The sequence below is a fragment of the Python bivittatus genome, unplaced genomic scaffold (assembly GCF_059951505.1).
Source record: "Python bivittatus isolate LINGU-HERP-01145 unplaced genomic scaffold, Pbiv_v1 ctg000560_np1212, whole genome shotgun sequence".
In the NCBI taxonomy this organism is placed as follows: Eukaryota; Metazoa; Chordata; class Lepidosauria; order Squamata; family Pythonidae; genus Python; species Python bivittatus.
The window spans coordinates 1,903,214-1,918,857 of record NW_028277083.1 but is presented as its reverse complement, the minus strand read 5'-3'; the positions used below and the strand labels follow the sequence as shown (position 1 = coordinate 1,918,857).

Sequence of the window (15,644 nt, the reverse complement as noted above, 5' to 3'; positions counted from 1 at the left end):
AGTTGCAATGTCGAAAGGGTTGGCCACAGTTCAGGCCCTGCTGTTTCTGGTCAGTTTAGAACAGCGTTTTTCAACCTTGGCCACTTTAAGATGGGTGGACTTCAGTCCCCAGAATTCCCCAGCCAGCCATGAATTCTGGGCATTGAAGTCCACCCATCTTAAAGTGGCCAAGGTTGAGAAACACTGATTTAGAGCCCTCTCTGTCCATAACAGATCTCTACTTCAAGTAGATTCCATGAACTAAAGTTTGACCTAAGGAAAATTACGGGGATTGGAAGCACCAATGGTTAAGGCGAGATCCCAATTCTCTTTCAGTTACATGTATTTACCACATGCCAACCATTCCCAACGTGGGCACCCTCCGAACGTATGAATGCAACATCCGAACGCCCCAGCCAGTATGGCTGTTACTGAGAAACTGCCGAGCTGGAGGGTGCCAGAGACAGGCGTGGGGGCGGGGTTGGGGGGGCCTACAAAGTCAGCAATATCTGGGGCAGAATGGGCTGGATCTCACCTGGCCCGTAGTATGGGGCGAAAGCGTGTGAATCCTTGCCCCTCTTCTGCAGAGCAAAGGTGGCACTTGGGAGCCGCTGCTGGTACAGTTTCAAGTGTGCGAGTCCAGCAGCTTGGCTTCATCCCAGCGTCACGTGAGAAGAAAGTTCATTGTTGTTTTGTACTCAAGGAGTGCAATAAAGGGAATTATGGAAGGGGCTGGGCTAGGAGCACACCAAAGGGGTCACTGAGGTCTGGACTCCTGCCATTCACCCTTGGTACATTTCAGGCTCCCTGGCAGAGCAGGGGAGCAAGGTTGATTCTGCAGGGCCTGGAAAATTTCCACTGGGCACAAGAGGCGGGCGTAATGCCCTTGGTATTCGCAGCCACGTTGAAGACTGGTGCGGGAGGAGAAACATGAAGCGCGGGAAGGGAATAATTATCCTGTCCCCTTATATTTAACTCCATGCCATTCTCCATCCTTTCAAGGCCTGTTAAACCCCACTCGCTGAACACCCTCTGCTTCATCAGTTGTTTCAAGAGCCCACCGACCCCTGCCTTATTACTAGTAGTGGCTGCAGATCATACCCAGTACTTTTTCTCTTGCACAAATACAGGGTTTGATTTCTCTCATCAGCATCCACAGCTTGGAAACCTGAAGTTAGAAATGATGAGGACAGATGTCGCAACTAGGTTTATAGACCCTCTTTCCTCAACAGCTCAAGCCAGTTAAACTGCTGTTTTCTTCTATTGCCACAACCTTGTGAGGAAGTGCAAGTCTTAGGACTGAAGGGGGATTTGAATCCAGCTCTCCCAGGTCCTAAGCACAGATTCCTGGCTGCTTCATTTGCAACGGCTATCGGTCCTTGGGAAGCGAGATCCAGAAGCAGCTTGGAGGGAGACCACAATTTTAAAAACCTAAACAATATGTTTCTTGTTCTTGTTCCTCCTTTGGGGAGGAACGCACTATATATGGCTGGTAGAACTGGGATCTGCATGTGGGCCATTCGTTGGGAAGGCCTACTCTTGTGTAGAGAAGCACAGAGGAACCTTTTCATGTGGGTTGATGTGAGAAGCAGCAGCAAAGGGAATTCCATCCATAAAGGGGACTGGCTGTGTTTATTTTTTTTAAGGAGTCCACACCGGCCCTGGAAATAAAATGGAAAACGAAGGGACGCAAAACACATTTTTGGAAATACCTGGAAATGGGGGTGGTGTGTGGGAGGAAGTGGCTTAATTCTCATCTCTTGCTTTTCCACCCCATCTTTTCAGTTGCATAGGGTGAACAATCAACGGCTTGCAAAGGTTTCCCCAGGAGTGTATCTTCTTTGCAAGTTCCATAATTCTGTGCCCTGTGGAATTGTAAAGGTGTGGAAAAGGTACATTGAGCGTGTACTCTTCTAATGCTCAATCTTTTCTCCATCCTTCGTGGAAGGTTCAAGAATTCTTGGGACACGTAACTGTGGGACATGCTCTCTGGGGGATTCTCTCTTTTTTAAATTTCTTAAATCAGTGTTTTTCAAACTTGGCCACTTTAAGATAGGTGGATTCCCACTCCCAGAATTCCCCAGCCAGCCACAGGTCAACACCAACACCAAATTTATTTTTTTTTTCAAAAGTTTTATTTCATAGAAAAAAAACTCACCCCAAATAAAACAAAGAACCAGTGTTGAACATCGTAGAAACAGCAACGATTTTGTTCTTGACCATCAACCAAATAAATTCTACATACATAAAGTGCCTGTTGGCTTTAATGCAATGTGGTTTGTTTGTTTGTTTTTTCAAGAACGTCCAAGAAAAAGGAGGATTGTAAACAGGATAACTTTTCCAACCGCTTTCCCCATCGGTCTCCCCTCCCTCTGTGCTCCCACACCATGGGGGTGAAGGGGATCAGGAAAAGCAGTGGACAATTTTCAGCAGCAGCAGATTAAACTTTTCAACATGCTCAGATGCAGCGCACAGAAAGCATCACAGGCACAGCCAAGAGAAAATTGGAGAGTTCAGCTACTGGCTGTCTCCCACTCAACCCCCCTGTTTCCCCCCAGTCTTTTGACTACCAAAATATGCAGAGTAACTTCACGGAAGGTCTCCTTTACACAACCAAGTTTGCAATGTCTCTTCTCCAGATGCAGTTCTTCTGCTGGTCCTGGCTGGACAGTTCAGCCTCGCCTCCGCTCTTGCGAAAATGAAAATAATCAAGGGGAGCAGATGGTAGGAAGGTCCCCATGGAGAGTGAGGAGGCACCGTGTTCCACAGGCTCAGCCCAAGGCCTGTGCCCACCAGACGGGCTGGCAGAGTTTGGATACCAAAAAGCCTCTTCGCCCCCTTGGCCAGGAAGGTCCGAAGCCCAGAGGGAAAAGCCTTAGCTGATCACGCAGCGTTCCTTGTCCTTGGCCTGCCCGCCCCGGATGGCCTTCTCCCGGATGTACATGAGGTCGCTGTGGACGCTGGGCCTGCGAGCAAAGGGGGCCACAATGCCGTAGGCTTCCCCGCTCCCGTCTCCCGAGCTGTCCTTCAGGAGCTTTTTGCTCTTGAGGGCCTTCTTGTGCAAAAGGTCACAATATTGGACGGACACTTTGCGGTGCAAGTCTGGGCTCATTTCGCTGGGCAGTTTGGCCATGGTGAACAGAGCCTGGAACATCTGGTCCAAGCTGCTATTCTTCTTGGCTGAGATCTCAAAATAGGCACACTTTTTGGAGTCCTGGCCCACCAGCTGCTCAATCTCCCTGGGGTCAACCTCGCGATAGAAGTCCCGGTCGCCTTTGTTCCCGCAGATGACCAAAGGGACCTCGATGTTCTCCTTGGTCTTGTTTTTCAGGCAAGACTTGGTTTCCAGGATCTGCTGTTTCAGGCGCTGGACTTCCTCAAAGGAGTCCCGGTTGTCCAGGCTGAACACAAGAATGAAGACATCTCCTGCAGGAGAAAGAGCAGAAGAGGAAAGGGTTAGGATTGGAGTTTTAAAACTTCACCGCTCGATGCATTCAATGCTAGGGAAACCACAGCAATAGCAAAATGCATGCAATTATTGTGGGGCTGGGTGGCGGTGGTGGTTGCAATATATAAAAAAATGCAAGGGGGGAGAATCAGACTATACATATAGTCTGATTCTCTTCCCCCCCCGATAATTTTTTTTAAACACTAGCAACAAAGTCCACTTTAGATCAGAAATGGAGTGCCCCGTCAATGTCGCTGCCATAGCCCCAGAAATAACATATATGGATTTTTCAGCAACGCGGAGGCATCATCACCGGCTGATTTAGAAGAGTGGGGAGGTGCACACATAAAGAGGCTTCTCCTGTTTTGATTTGCTTTGGCTTTCTGCAAAAGGCGTCCTTTTTTTTTTCTTTACCACTCCAGAGCAATCTGATCGCAAAAGCGAGAGAATCTCCAATGCGATTCATTGCCAATGGGCTGTAAAACCCAGACTGAAAACTCAGATTTCTAGGGTTTGGTTTTCCAAGACCTGGGGGGCGGGGGGAGGCATCAGTGGGAACAGCGTCCTCAACCGATCTCTTCCCCATTAAACTTGGCAGGATGTGGGGGGTCAAACTGCAGCCGTTTCAGAGAGAGACGGGGCACAGATCAGGGCTGGAAAATATCTGGGACTGAATTAATCAATGTGGGGTGGATATCGTTTATCTTTGCCCGATGTTTTTCTTACACTGTATGGATTTTCCTTCCTATGCTTCTCCCTCTTCCCGTACCTGACTCCAACCGGGCAGGTTTCGCAGCGAGGCAGACGTTGCTCACCCCGCGCATGTAGAGGCGCGCAGAGAGGAGCACGTGGGCGCCCGCTTGCAAATGGCTAAGAGTTGGGGAGCCACGAGAGACGCGGAGCGGGGACACTATTCTTAATGTGCGCCCAGTTTTGGGATAGAAGGCGGGGGGGGGGAGCGGGGAGAGATACTCCAGAACAAATTCGTCATACGCGTTTTGTAGGAGGACAGCCACGTAGCCAAAAATCCGGAGTCCGGTCGCAGCTTTTCAGACTAACGGATTGGTATGAAAAGGCGTGAGCGAAAGACCCGCTCGCGTGAAAAGCTGCGAGGAGACCCCTCCGGAGTCATCTTTTCGCTGCCCTCTGAAAAAACCGCAGCCCCGCCAAGGCGGGTTCGCGGAGCAGACGCCAAGCAGGCTTCCCCCCGCGGAGCCGCCCCGGCCCTGGATCCCCGCGCAGAGGCGCCGCGGCTCACCGGTGAGGATGGAGAGGCGCCGCATGGCCGGGAAGGGGTGGTTGCCCGACGTGTCCAGGATGTCCAGCTGGTAGACCTCGCCGCGGATGCTGTAGAGTTTGCGGTGGAAGTCCTCGATGGTGGGCGTGTACTGGTCGTCGAAGCGGCCGGTGAGGAAGCGGGAGACGATGGCCGTCTTGCCCACCTTGGAGGAGCCCAGCACCACCATGCGGTAGCAGTTCTTGGCCGGGATGTTGAATTCCGCCTCGCCGGGGCTCATCTTCTTGATCATCTCGGCCAGGCGCATTGGAAGGACGCGCGCTTGGGCTGGGCTGGGCTGGGCTGGGCTGGGCTGGGCTGGGCTGGGCTGGGCTGGGCTGGATTGGGCTGAGCTGAGCTGAGCTGAGCTGGGCGGGAGCGGGAGCTCAGGCTGCAGAGAGGATGCGCGCAAACCAGGCAGGTCGGCTCGACTCAGCCCGACCGAGGCGCTGCGCCCGCCTTTATAGCGGCCGCAGAGCCGCCGCCCCCTCAGGGGCGGTGCAAAACAGCCAGCGGGGGCCGGCGGTCGCCGCTTGGCTGCCCGGCCCCGGCCGCTCGGGGCTCAGAGCTGCCCGGCCAGGCGCGGCTGCGGAGCTGCTTGCGCGCTCGCACGCGTGTGTGCGTCCGTGGGCGCGCCTGGGCGCAGGCGGCGGCGAGTGCCAACCAGCGCAATCCGCGGGGACCCCTTTGGGGGAGCTGGAAGGGAAGGCGGGCTGGCCCGGGCGGGGATGCTTGTGCGCACGGGGGACGGGAGGGGTGCCAGCCCAGCCACCCCTTTTCAGTGCCCTCTTCCTCCCCCGCCCCCACTTCCCCCCCAATCACCTGCCCCGAGGAACAGCTGCGGGCGCCTGAAAAGTTTGCCACTTTGGTAAACTTGGCTGGGCAGATTTGCGCGACTCGGAGCGCGCGATCTTTTGGAACCGCGGAGAGGCGAAGAAGGGAGCCGAACGGGCGCTCCGTAAGGCAGCCTTCTCTGAGCCGGCGCCTTCCCCGAAGGGGTGGCGTACACTCTCCATTGCCCATAGGCAACGAATGGGAGTTGTAGTCCCGCCTCTTGGGAGACGCGGGGCTGGGGGAAAACCGCGTGGAAGAGAGCCGTTCCCGCCGAAGAAAGGAGCGAGCAGGGAGACTCCGCGGGTTGAGTGGCGCGCAGGAGGGTGGCTTGGGAGGCAGCTGGCTTCCCAGCCGAGCTGCAGCCTCAAGCCGCCCCTTTCTTCCGAAGAAGCGTCTGTTGGTCCCCGCTCCATCCGGATTCTTGGGTCGAGGTGAGAAGAATTCAATCCGCGGCGCGCTTTCAAGCGAGGGGAGGCGTGCAAGCGACAAGGAAAAGACCGCGGAAGAAATGGGAAGGGAGGGTCTTCTCTCCGAGCCGGGGGGTGGGCTCCCATCCAGAGGAGGGGTGGCTGGAGAAAAGGAGAGTGGGAGCGGGCAGCTCCTGCTCTGAAAGCCGGTTGACTTGCAGGGAACCCCTCTGAGCTCAAGGAGACTTTCTCCGGAGGAAATGCCCCAAGACCCAAGCCATTCGGGTTCATTGGAGCTGGGAAGAGGAGCCTTGAGGAAAAAAATCGGAGAGGGAGGGAAGCTTAGCAGGAGAAACTCCAGTCCCTGCAGGAGCTGCAATGGATCCCAGGTTGTATCACCCAAGAATGCTGGCTTCCATCTCTGTGAGATAATAGCTTATCTTTTGGCATCTAGAATAGTTGGATGATCTGGGGCAAACCACTGTCTCAGGAAAAGTAAGGCCCAATCTGTAAAATGGGTACAGAATCATCAATGAAGCCCACCCATCTTAAAGCCTGCTGGCTGGGAAATTCTAGGAGTTGAGGTCCACACATCTTAAAGTGGCCAACTTTGAAAAACACTGGTTTACAGCATTTAGAAGAAACTAATCCGACCATGTTCTTGTCTTCTTTGTCTCATCGTAATTACGTAAGGATGCAGATCATTTATAAATAAACAAATAAAATACGGGATTGAACCCTGATCGGTGTCATTTACATTTAAATGTGCTATTTACAAATGTGTTCACTGAGTTCTTAGCAAATCTCTCGCGCCTCCATCCCAGTGTCTTTACATCTCAGCTGCTGCCCAGTGATCCTATCCTTCCAAGACAAAGACATCCCCGTCCTGTAGCTCCCTGCAAATGCCATCAGATGATCTGTTTATTTCCCAATGTACACACCGACAGGAGCCTCCAGGGCTCCCTTCAGTATCTCCCCATCTTCTGTATCTCCCCCCTGTTTGTGGGCAAGGACTGGGTCCACAGTACGCTGGACTTGTGTCTTGGCAAGTTCTAGAAAGCCCCTGCGGCTTGGCACGGTCCTTCTTGCCATGGTGAAGAATGGAGTCTCTTGCTCTGTTTATTGCCTTTGGAGAATGAATATGATGAGTTGGGCCTCTGAACTGGCAGCAGGAGAGGACAAAGTTAATCTTTAACCCGTGACATAGAGGATCTCGCATCCAGCCCCTGCGAAATGGGATTGCATCAGGAGAGAGCTGGCCAGCAAGCAGAAGGAGGGGGATACAGAAACCGGGAGTTTCTTTAAACACTCTTTAGACTGGAAATGCACACCCGCGTCAGTCATGAAACTCACAGCGTCGCTTTGAGTCAGAGAATGTCTAAACACCTCTTACAGATCCCCGGGAGGCTGTATAGGAAGTGGAGAGACGTTTACTCAAACCCTAACAGTTCCAGCTTCTTCACAGTCTTTAGAAGCAGGTTGACGGCAATGAGGAACTTGCCCAATGCTGGACGCTGTACCCACAACTGCTTCTCTGATCACTTATAAACACGAGGGGGTATCCAGCAAAACGTGCTGGAGGAACATATCCTCCCCATTTCTGTTCAAAGTCTCCTATGTGGAAAGGAAATAAATAGAACCAGATGGATCACTGCAGATCCTTAAGAGGCTCCTTTCAAGAACGGATCCCTCTAGTCGTTCGCCTGTTCTGCCACTACGGAGCGCCAGAGGGCCCTCCGACGGCTGCCGCGGCTTCTCCGGAAGTTTTCTGGGAGCAGGGAGTTTTCTGTACCCCTTTCGCGAAACTTTCCCCGGTGGAAAGGCAATTTTATGCATCCCCCGTTTGCCAAACAGCTTTATGTTTGCACGTGGAGAAAAGAACTGAAAACCACATCACACAAAGAGGTGTTTAAGCTCACCGTGAAAACAAATGAAAAACACCACCAGCGTGGGAAAGTGGGCAGGTGGCTTGGGAAAGACGAGTGCCCAAAAAAAAGGATTAGTGCAAAGAAACACAAACGGCAGGGACTCAGAACACACTCGAAGCTACTAGGCCCAGACGAGGATAGAAGGTAGGGGAGCAGAGGGAACTCACTGACCTAGAATCCTGACAAAGCTCAGATAATAAGGAAGCAAGGACAAGGAAGCATTTGTGCTGAAGCCAACATTGACATCCTGCATGGGAAAACTAACATACATGATTTACAGCAGTGTTTTTCAAACTGGGCCACTTGAAGTTGTGTGGACTTCAACTCCCAGAATTCCCCAGCCAGCATGGCTGGCTGGGGAATTCTGGGAGTTGAAGTCCACACAACTTCAAGTGGCCCAGTTTGAAAAATGCTGGTTTACAGCATTCAGAAGAAGCTGACCCAACCATGTTCTTGCGCTCTTCATCTCATCCAGGGATCATGGGTGTCCACAGGGGCAGTCAAAAAGTCAAGATGGAGGCTGCCCCCTATGATAGAAGCCCCTCCCATTTTTACATGTATTGCATGCACGGTGCATGTAAAAAAGGGGGGCAGGGCTTTGACTGCATAGTCACGGTCACCATCTTCACTTCAGATAGCTCTCCAAGCTCCATCTTCATCCTTCTGGCAGCCTCTAGATATCCTGGACTTCAGCCCCCACCATGCTCTGCCAGCAAAGATGCTTGGGTCCTCAGCTAACCTATGGAGGGACCCTGCAAGGCATAGCAATACCTGGAGCGCATTGGCCTGTGGGGGGAAGTGACAGCAAAGGAATTCTCCAGCTAGCACTTTAGACTAAGAAGCTTTTCTTTGTTGAAGCAATTCAAGCAGGAAAGGAGGTTTATGAGCTAATTATAAAAGCCACACACAGGACCCCCCCCCCATAAAGATCATCCATGTGGTTAACAATGGTTAGCAACAAGAACCATAGAGAACCGCACAAATTAGCCCTTGATTATGATTCTATCACTAATGACATGGACTATTTATACATCGTTGTGTCTGTGTGTGTTAAAAATAGCCAGCTCCTCTGAGCATCGCTGGTACCTGGCCACTTTTGCTGTCTTCCATGAGATTGCTCCATCAATAGCCACCGAAGATCTGCGTGGCTTCTGGCAAGCTTTGGGATGCTGAATCAGCAGAAGCAGAGCAGAACAACACAACGTTCCAGAAGAAACCAGAACAACCCTTCAAAGAACCTATTGATCTATATTTTCCAATCAGAAGATTCATCCTTGGGCACCTGCAGGGGTCGTGCTGGCCACCCTCGAGGTCAGGTGTCCCCAAAGCAGGAACTTCAAGCCGTGAAAGAGGAGGTGGATCTGCTCCCTGGCTCTTCCCAAGCACATCCTTGAGGGCCAGGTTCTGGGCCCTCGGGCTGAACTGAAGTGGTATCTTTGCCCCTCGATTATGTTACGTGAATCCCAGACCATCTGAAGGATGAGAAGATGCACACCCTCTGATTAAGTTTCCACAATTCAATTGTTTTTAAAAATTTGGCTCTTAGCTGGCCCGATGCAGCCTTAGGAAAGCTATCTCTAGGCCAGTGTTTCTCAGCCTTAGCAACTCTAAGATGAGTGGACTTCAACTCCCAGAATTCCCCAGCCAGCATGGCTGGCTGGGGAATTCTGGGAGTTGAAGTCCACTCATCTTAGAGTTGCCAAGGCTGAGAAACACTGCTCTAGGCCGAAACAAGAGGCTCACTCGGATTGCGAGTGGGCTGTCCATGGTCCTGAACTCCACCCATTGCCCTGAGTGGTATTTATGGGGTGGCCCCTCTGGGATGACCCTTTGAGGCTCCAAAGATGCCCACTGCAAGGAGACTCTGAGATTCCCCTTCCCTCTGGGCAGGGGTGTGTTTTCAAATATTGCCTTTTTCTAACTATCCGGGAAGGTCGTCAGGTCTTCTCAGCAGGAAAGAAAGCAACCTTTTCTTGAACGGACTTAGCTTTGCAAGGGTTATTATCACTTTTCTTGGCTCTGGGGGTTTTAGGGTATTATTCTTGATTCGATCTCTTCCCACCCCTCCACCCCCCGTTCCTCTTGGTCGACAGATCAGCCCTGGCTTGGCTTTCGTGTTTCTCCCCTGCCGCGATGGGAACTCCACTCAATCCACAGCGCTTCCATTTATCATGTACAGAATTATCGGGACCTTAGGTTGGCATCGGGAATGAAAACCCTTTCCAGTCAGCTGAACCCTGGGGGTCCAGCTTTTGTACAGATCAATAATATATCATATACTATTCTCCTGTGGCTCCTGGCAGCACATTGTCCTTTTGACACCATCAGGGATCTGCAGTCACAAGAAAATAAGCATTTTCTGGCAGTTTACACTTCAGCAGAAGATATCATTCCGAGAAATTATCTGACTGGTTTTCCTGTCGGGCTGAAAGAGGTTTGTCACTTCTTCCTTTTAAGAAGAGCTTGAAGCACAGAAATCCAACAGGTAAAGTTTCCCTCCCAATTCTGTTTCCACCCCAGTCTGGAATAAAAAAGATATAAATCAGATATAAACCAGTCACTTGCTTAAACAAAGAAGAGAATTCACAAGAATTGGACGTACTAAAACTGGTGCTGTTTTATTTGGCATACACCTGCCTTCTATTTTGTTCCATATTCCACAGAAAATGTGGACAGTGAGATGTTTTTCTCTGTCTTTCACAGGCTGCGTTCGTACAATGCACTTAACCAGGTTAGGGAAAGACCTAAGAGCTAGACTTGCGCAATAAACGAAGGTGGGATATTATTAATCTTGCTTTTCTTTTGTTTTTCTAGCTTGGCATGTTGGCAATACCGCTGACTGCTTAGGCTGTGGCTCGGTGGATTGTAGAAACAAAGAGGGTGATGAAATCCACTCATCAGCTTAAGAGCGCTGTATGAAGAAAGCCCTCGTGTTAGAATTAATGTTTTTTTCTACTGAATTGAACAGCAAGAAAAGAAGGGATTTCTTTGTGCAGCACCAAGTTAAATTAAGGAATTTGGTGCCATCCTGGATAACAATTTCAACCGTTTTGAAGGGAACGGGACAAATCCAAGGAGAACAGAACGATCATCGATGACTCGTTTTAATGGCTGATTCCAGCTTCCTGGATCACAGGCAGCAAAGCTTAGATATCAGTGGCCGGGGAGCCTTTATGGAAAACCACCACTGATCCCTCCACATCCATGCCAGTGAGTTTATCTGTGGCACTTGTTTGGCTATTGTGCCACACAAGAAGACGGATTAGAAGGGCCCTTGGCCTGATCCAGCCCTGGGTCTCTTGTGCTAGTGGTCAAACAGGTTTTGTAGAACATCAATCAACGCACGACCTGTTTGATGAAAGCTGAATGGGGAATAACTGCAAGCAAACAAAATGTTTCCTCCTCTCATTCTCTTCAGAAACAGAGGCTTAAACCTTAACATTTCCCATTAAAAAGTTCTCAGCTAACTGAAGAATGGTGTAGGATTTAAACTGGGATGAGAGATGGGGGGAGGGTGGGTTGCGTCTCTGTCAAGTGGGTCAGGACAAACACAGTCATAGTGTAGAACCTGGCTATGGATGATGGAGTTGGTTTGCTTTGCTCTGGGTGGACGTGGACACGGTGATCTGTAGGTTTCCTGTAGAACATGGTGGTGATGTGCCTGTTGTGCAGTTTTAGTGTGATATCAAGGAAATGGACCTGCTCAGGCTGAATTTGATGGTGTGGTGGCTATTGTTAGGACCGTGGTGGGATTGGATGAGGGGTTCATTTCAATGGGTGGGGATGATGAAAATGTCACGCATGAATCCCAAGGAAAGGCGGCTTTCAGGGGCTAAGAGTTGAGAAGGTGTTGTTCTAAGTCAGCCATGAAGATGTTGGCGTATTGTGGAGCCATGGGTATGCCCATGTTTTTGCCGAAGATGACGTATTTGTGGGTAAGTCACCCAGTCTAGTGCCAAGGCCTGCTGCGTTGACATCAGTGATGCGGTTCCTGATGGTTTGGGAGGGGGGGGGATGTTGGTGTACGGTGCCTCCACAGCCACGGTAGCTAAAAAGGCGTTGAGATTGCCAATGGATTTCAATCTTCTTGGGAAGTCTTTGGTGACTCTTATGTAGCTAGGAGTGCCGATGACTTAGAGTCTGAATTGCTAGATTATTCATCCCTCTTTAAGCCCATATGAATGAACACTGAGCAATGATCCATGAAATTGCATATATTCAGGTATTTAGCATACCAAGAGGAAGATGATTACTCTGTTGCTGGTTGGAGCTTGGATCTACACATTTCTTGCAAGAAGATGACCTTCCAGCCTATTCCCTTTTTAATAAGAAGATCTGAAAAGGAATGATCTCCTTTCATCTCATTGTCCACGAAGGGGACTGCAAATAGATGAACTCTGGTAGCAAATGCATACCGTATAAAACCAACACCCCCCCTTCTAACACCTGAGCTCCAATTCTGGGTCAGTGGTACAGAGTGTGACTTCCTGAACCTCTGTAGCATTCTCCCCTTCTTTCACTCCTCCAAATCTTTATAAAGGACTTCTGCAGCTCCTGCTGCTGAAGCAAAGGAAGACTGGGAAGGGAAAGGAAACATTACTTGTAAATATTTCTCCTACACAGTCACACATAAATACACCCTTGCAAAATGCTGACGTTTGCTCGGATCCAGTTGCTATGAGCTGAGGAGTCCACCTCACCTTCTGAAACATGAGTGACTTCTTTGACGCGGTCAACAAAGCAGAGGAAAACAAAGGCACATTTGCTTCGAAGCTTCGCTTTGGCTTTTGACACAAGCACCATGATGCACTATGATGGAAGGAAAACCAGCTCCACCAGTCCCCTTGACCTCCTGGAGGGTTCTGGGTTGGGTGGGAAGAGCAGGGACCACGCAAAGGAATCGGCGTCTGTGTTTCACATATTGGGCAACCAGCTGGATGAAGACGACAGCTTTCTTCCGTGGGCATTTTCTAATTAGTTTGGCATTCCTCCGGACTGGCATTGAGGGGTAGACTGCCTCTGGGTATGGAGGGTTCATACAGCCCAAACAGTAATAACAGTTGGTAAATGTATTGCGAAATTGCCCTCTTCTGCATACAGCACTTTACAAGGTTCCAGAATCCAGATCATTTTCTCTCCCTCTCCTGGGGTTTACCCACACCTTCTCTTCAACTACTTTTTTCCCCTTATGAATACCCACTGAGCAGAAGTTTGGAAATACATTTGGAAGCGTCTCCAAAAGGGAGGCATTTGCATTTTGCCAGTGAAATAGGCAAAGAAGCACTTCAAAAGGCAGTCGACACCAGAGCGGCGCACGCCGGGAGCCGGTTGATCATTCCCCATGCGGTTGTTTTTTGTTTAACTGCCCTATGAAATTAGCGCAATTCTTTTCTCATTAGCAAACCCATTAAACTCACCTCTAACTTACGGAGAGAAGTAAACAGGTTGAGTCCCCTCATTAACACCTGGCAAGCAGGAGAGTGGAAAAGCATCAAGAAGTTCAAACCAGAACACCAGTGTTTTTCAACCTTGGCCACTTGAAGATGATGGGTGGACTTCAACTCCCAGAATTCCCCAGCCAGTGTTGTTTCATTCTTGATGTTGGTATTGTGGTTTGGTATTCTTTTCCTTAGGGTTGGTTGTGTTTTTTTGTCAGCTGGCCAGAGCCACCTTGGTCAAGATGGTTGGCCATAGGAACATTTCAAATAAATAAATGGCCAAGAAAGGGGAGAATGGCTGTATTAGTAAAAGGCCAAACTGGTGCCTTTTCTAAAACCTCCTCCATGCCTGAGAATCTCCTCAGGAGAACCGATCTGCCCACCATAATTAATATAGGTTGTCCTCATTTAGTGACTGCCTCACTTAGTGACTGTTTGCAGTGACAATGGGGTTGAAAAAGTCACTTTGCAGCCAATCCTCACATTGATGACCTTTGCAGGTCTGTAAAGCAAAGGAAAACTGAAGGAAGATTGTAAGCACCATCATGGTTTCACTTAGTGATTGCTTCACTTAATGACCGAGTTGCCGGTCCCAATTGCCATCACTAAACGAGGACGACCTGTAAATAAATGGCCAAGGAAGAGGGAGCATGGCTTTATTAGTAGAAGGCCAAACCAGTGCCTTTTCTAATAATCCCTTCCATGCCCAAGAATCTCCCCAGGGGAACTGATCTGCCCACCACAATTGCGACTGTTTTTTTGTGAAGTTGCTCGTTTTTACACAGGAAGGATCCATTTTAGAGTCGCTGCACCAACTGCTGATCAGAGCCATTCCCACTGCAGTGAAGTTCCCTGCATGTTTGTTGCGAGAGACGCTCACTTTCAAGTTTGCATCCCCCCAAACTATTAAGGTGCGCTCACTTGCCCGCGTCTTTATTTTACACTCTTTTTAAAAAATTCCCAGCTGGGAAACATGACTATTCTGGGCACCCTGGAAGCGCGGCTTTCCTTCCCTGCAAAGGGCCTGCCGAGTCAGCCGATGGCTCCGCCTTCGCTAAAGAGCGACCCCCTCCCCACGTGTGTGCCTTTGTGGGGAGTGACTCACTGTGCTTGACCTGCCAAAGGCCAAAGGGAAGGCCTTGGGGAAAAGCCGGGGAGAGCCTCCTGGTCAGGGCGGCAGGTGGGACTCCACCGTGTCAGAGGGCTTTGATGCTCCCTTCAGCGCAGCAGCACAGGTCATTCTGTTTCACGCCGTTCGGCGCACCGTGCTCCGATCAGGCCCTCCCAGCGGGGCCCAAGGGAGCCTCCTCTCCTCCCACGTTGGCTTCCTCATCCCAGGCGAGCTTCAACAGCCAGCGCGAGCGGTGTTGATAAATACGGGCTGTTGATCTCCGAGTGAGAAAGATCCCACGCTGACCTCGAGCGGTGCGCCGTGTTTACAGATAACGCGATAGGCGCTTAGTTTCCACGCTGGCGCTCAGAATAGGAGCAGGTTGACATAACATCATGGGTTGACTAAGAATCTCCAGCTGTGAAAACGCCTGTTTTTAACAGGGCAGAAGACCTGCCGATTTGGGCCGTGAGATTTGAACTAGTGGCTGAGTTCGCCCACCACACTTAGCCATGGTTTGACAATGAAAGCACTTTTGGCTGGGTGACACCCCCCACTAAATCATAAATCACAAAGAGAGCCAGTTGGGTCTCGTGGTGAAGGCCCCAGGCTAGAAACCCGGAGGCGGTGAGTTCTAGTCCTGCCGTGGGCATGAAAGCTGGCTGGGGGACTTTGGGCCAGTCCACCTCACAGGGTTGTTGTTGTGGGGAAAAGAGGAAGAGGTATGTTCGCCGCCTTGAGTTATTTATAAAAATAATAAAGGCGGATAAAAAAAATCTAAAAAAACAAAGGCTGGGCGTGTGCCACACGGGAGGCTGAAAGCAACCCAACCATGTTATGGCCCAGCCACGGAAACTGAACAGAGAGAGAGTCAGATGAATAAAGAGAAGTAACTTCATTGCATTGCAAAGAATTAAGAAGTGGAATTAAGATCAAAAGACGGCTTCTCCTGGAAAGCGTCGTGTGGGCATTGCACCAGCAGGGAAAAGGGACAAAAGGTGGGTGCTCGTACTGAGGGAGACAAAGAGGCTCGACTTGTTAAGAGGCCAAGGTGCTGGGTTGTGGCGGTCAGCAGCCCACCGTGCACGAAGCCCTCCAGGCTGCAAAGCGATGATGGGGCCTGTGGGTTCCACCGGCTGGGACGAGTCCCTGCCCCCTCGGCTGTGTTTGTGGCACCTGCCATGGCTCGGCCTCTTTCCTCTGCTTGGTTACACAGGCGACGC

At 50.5% G+C, this 15,644-nt stretch overlaps 1 protein-coding gene across 1 annotated transcript; it reads right to left on the bottom strand.

Moving 5' to 3' along the window:
• Nucleotides 1-16: 16 nt before the first annotated feature.
• RASD1 (ras related dexamethasone induced 1) lies at nucleotides 17-5,079 on the bottom strand. The gene is made up of 2 exons (XM_007433648.4): nucleotides 4,686-5,079; nucleotides 17-3,405 (listed from the first exon to the last, which is right to left on the bottom strand). Exons 1-2 carry the CDS (start codon nucleotides 4,969-4,971, stop codon nucleotides 2,855-2,857), a joined length of 837 nt encoding a protein of 278 aa, XP_007433710.1. The 5' UTR covers nucleotides 4,972-5,079; the 3' UTR covers nucleotides 17-2,854.
• Nucleotides 5,080-15,644: the final 10,565 nt, after the last annotated feature.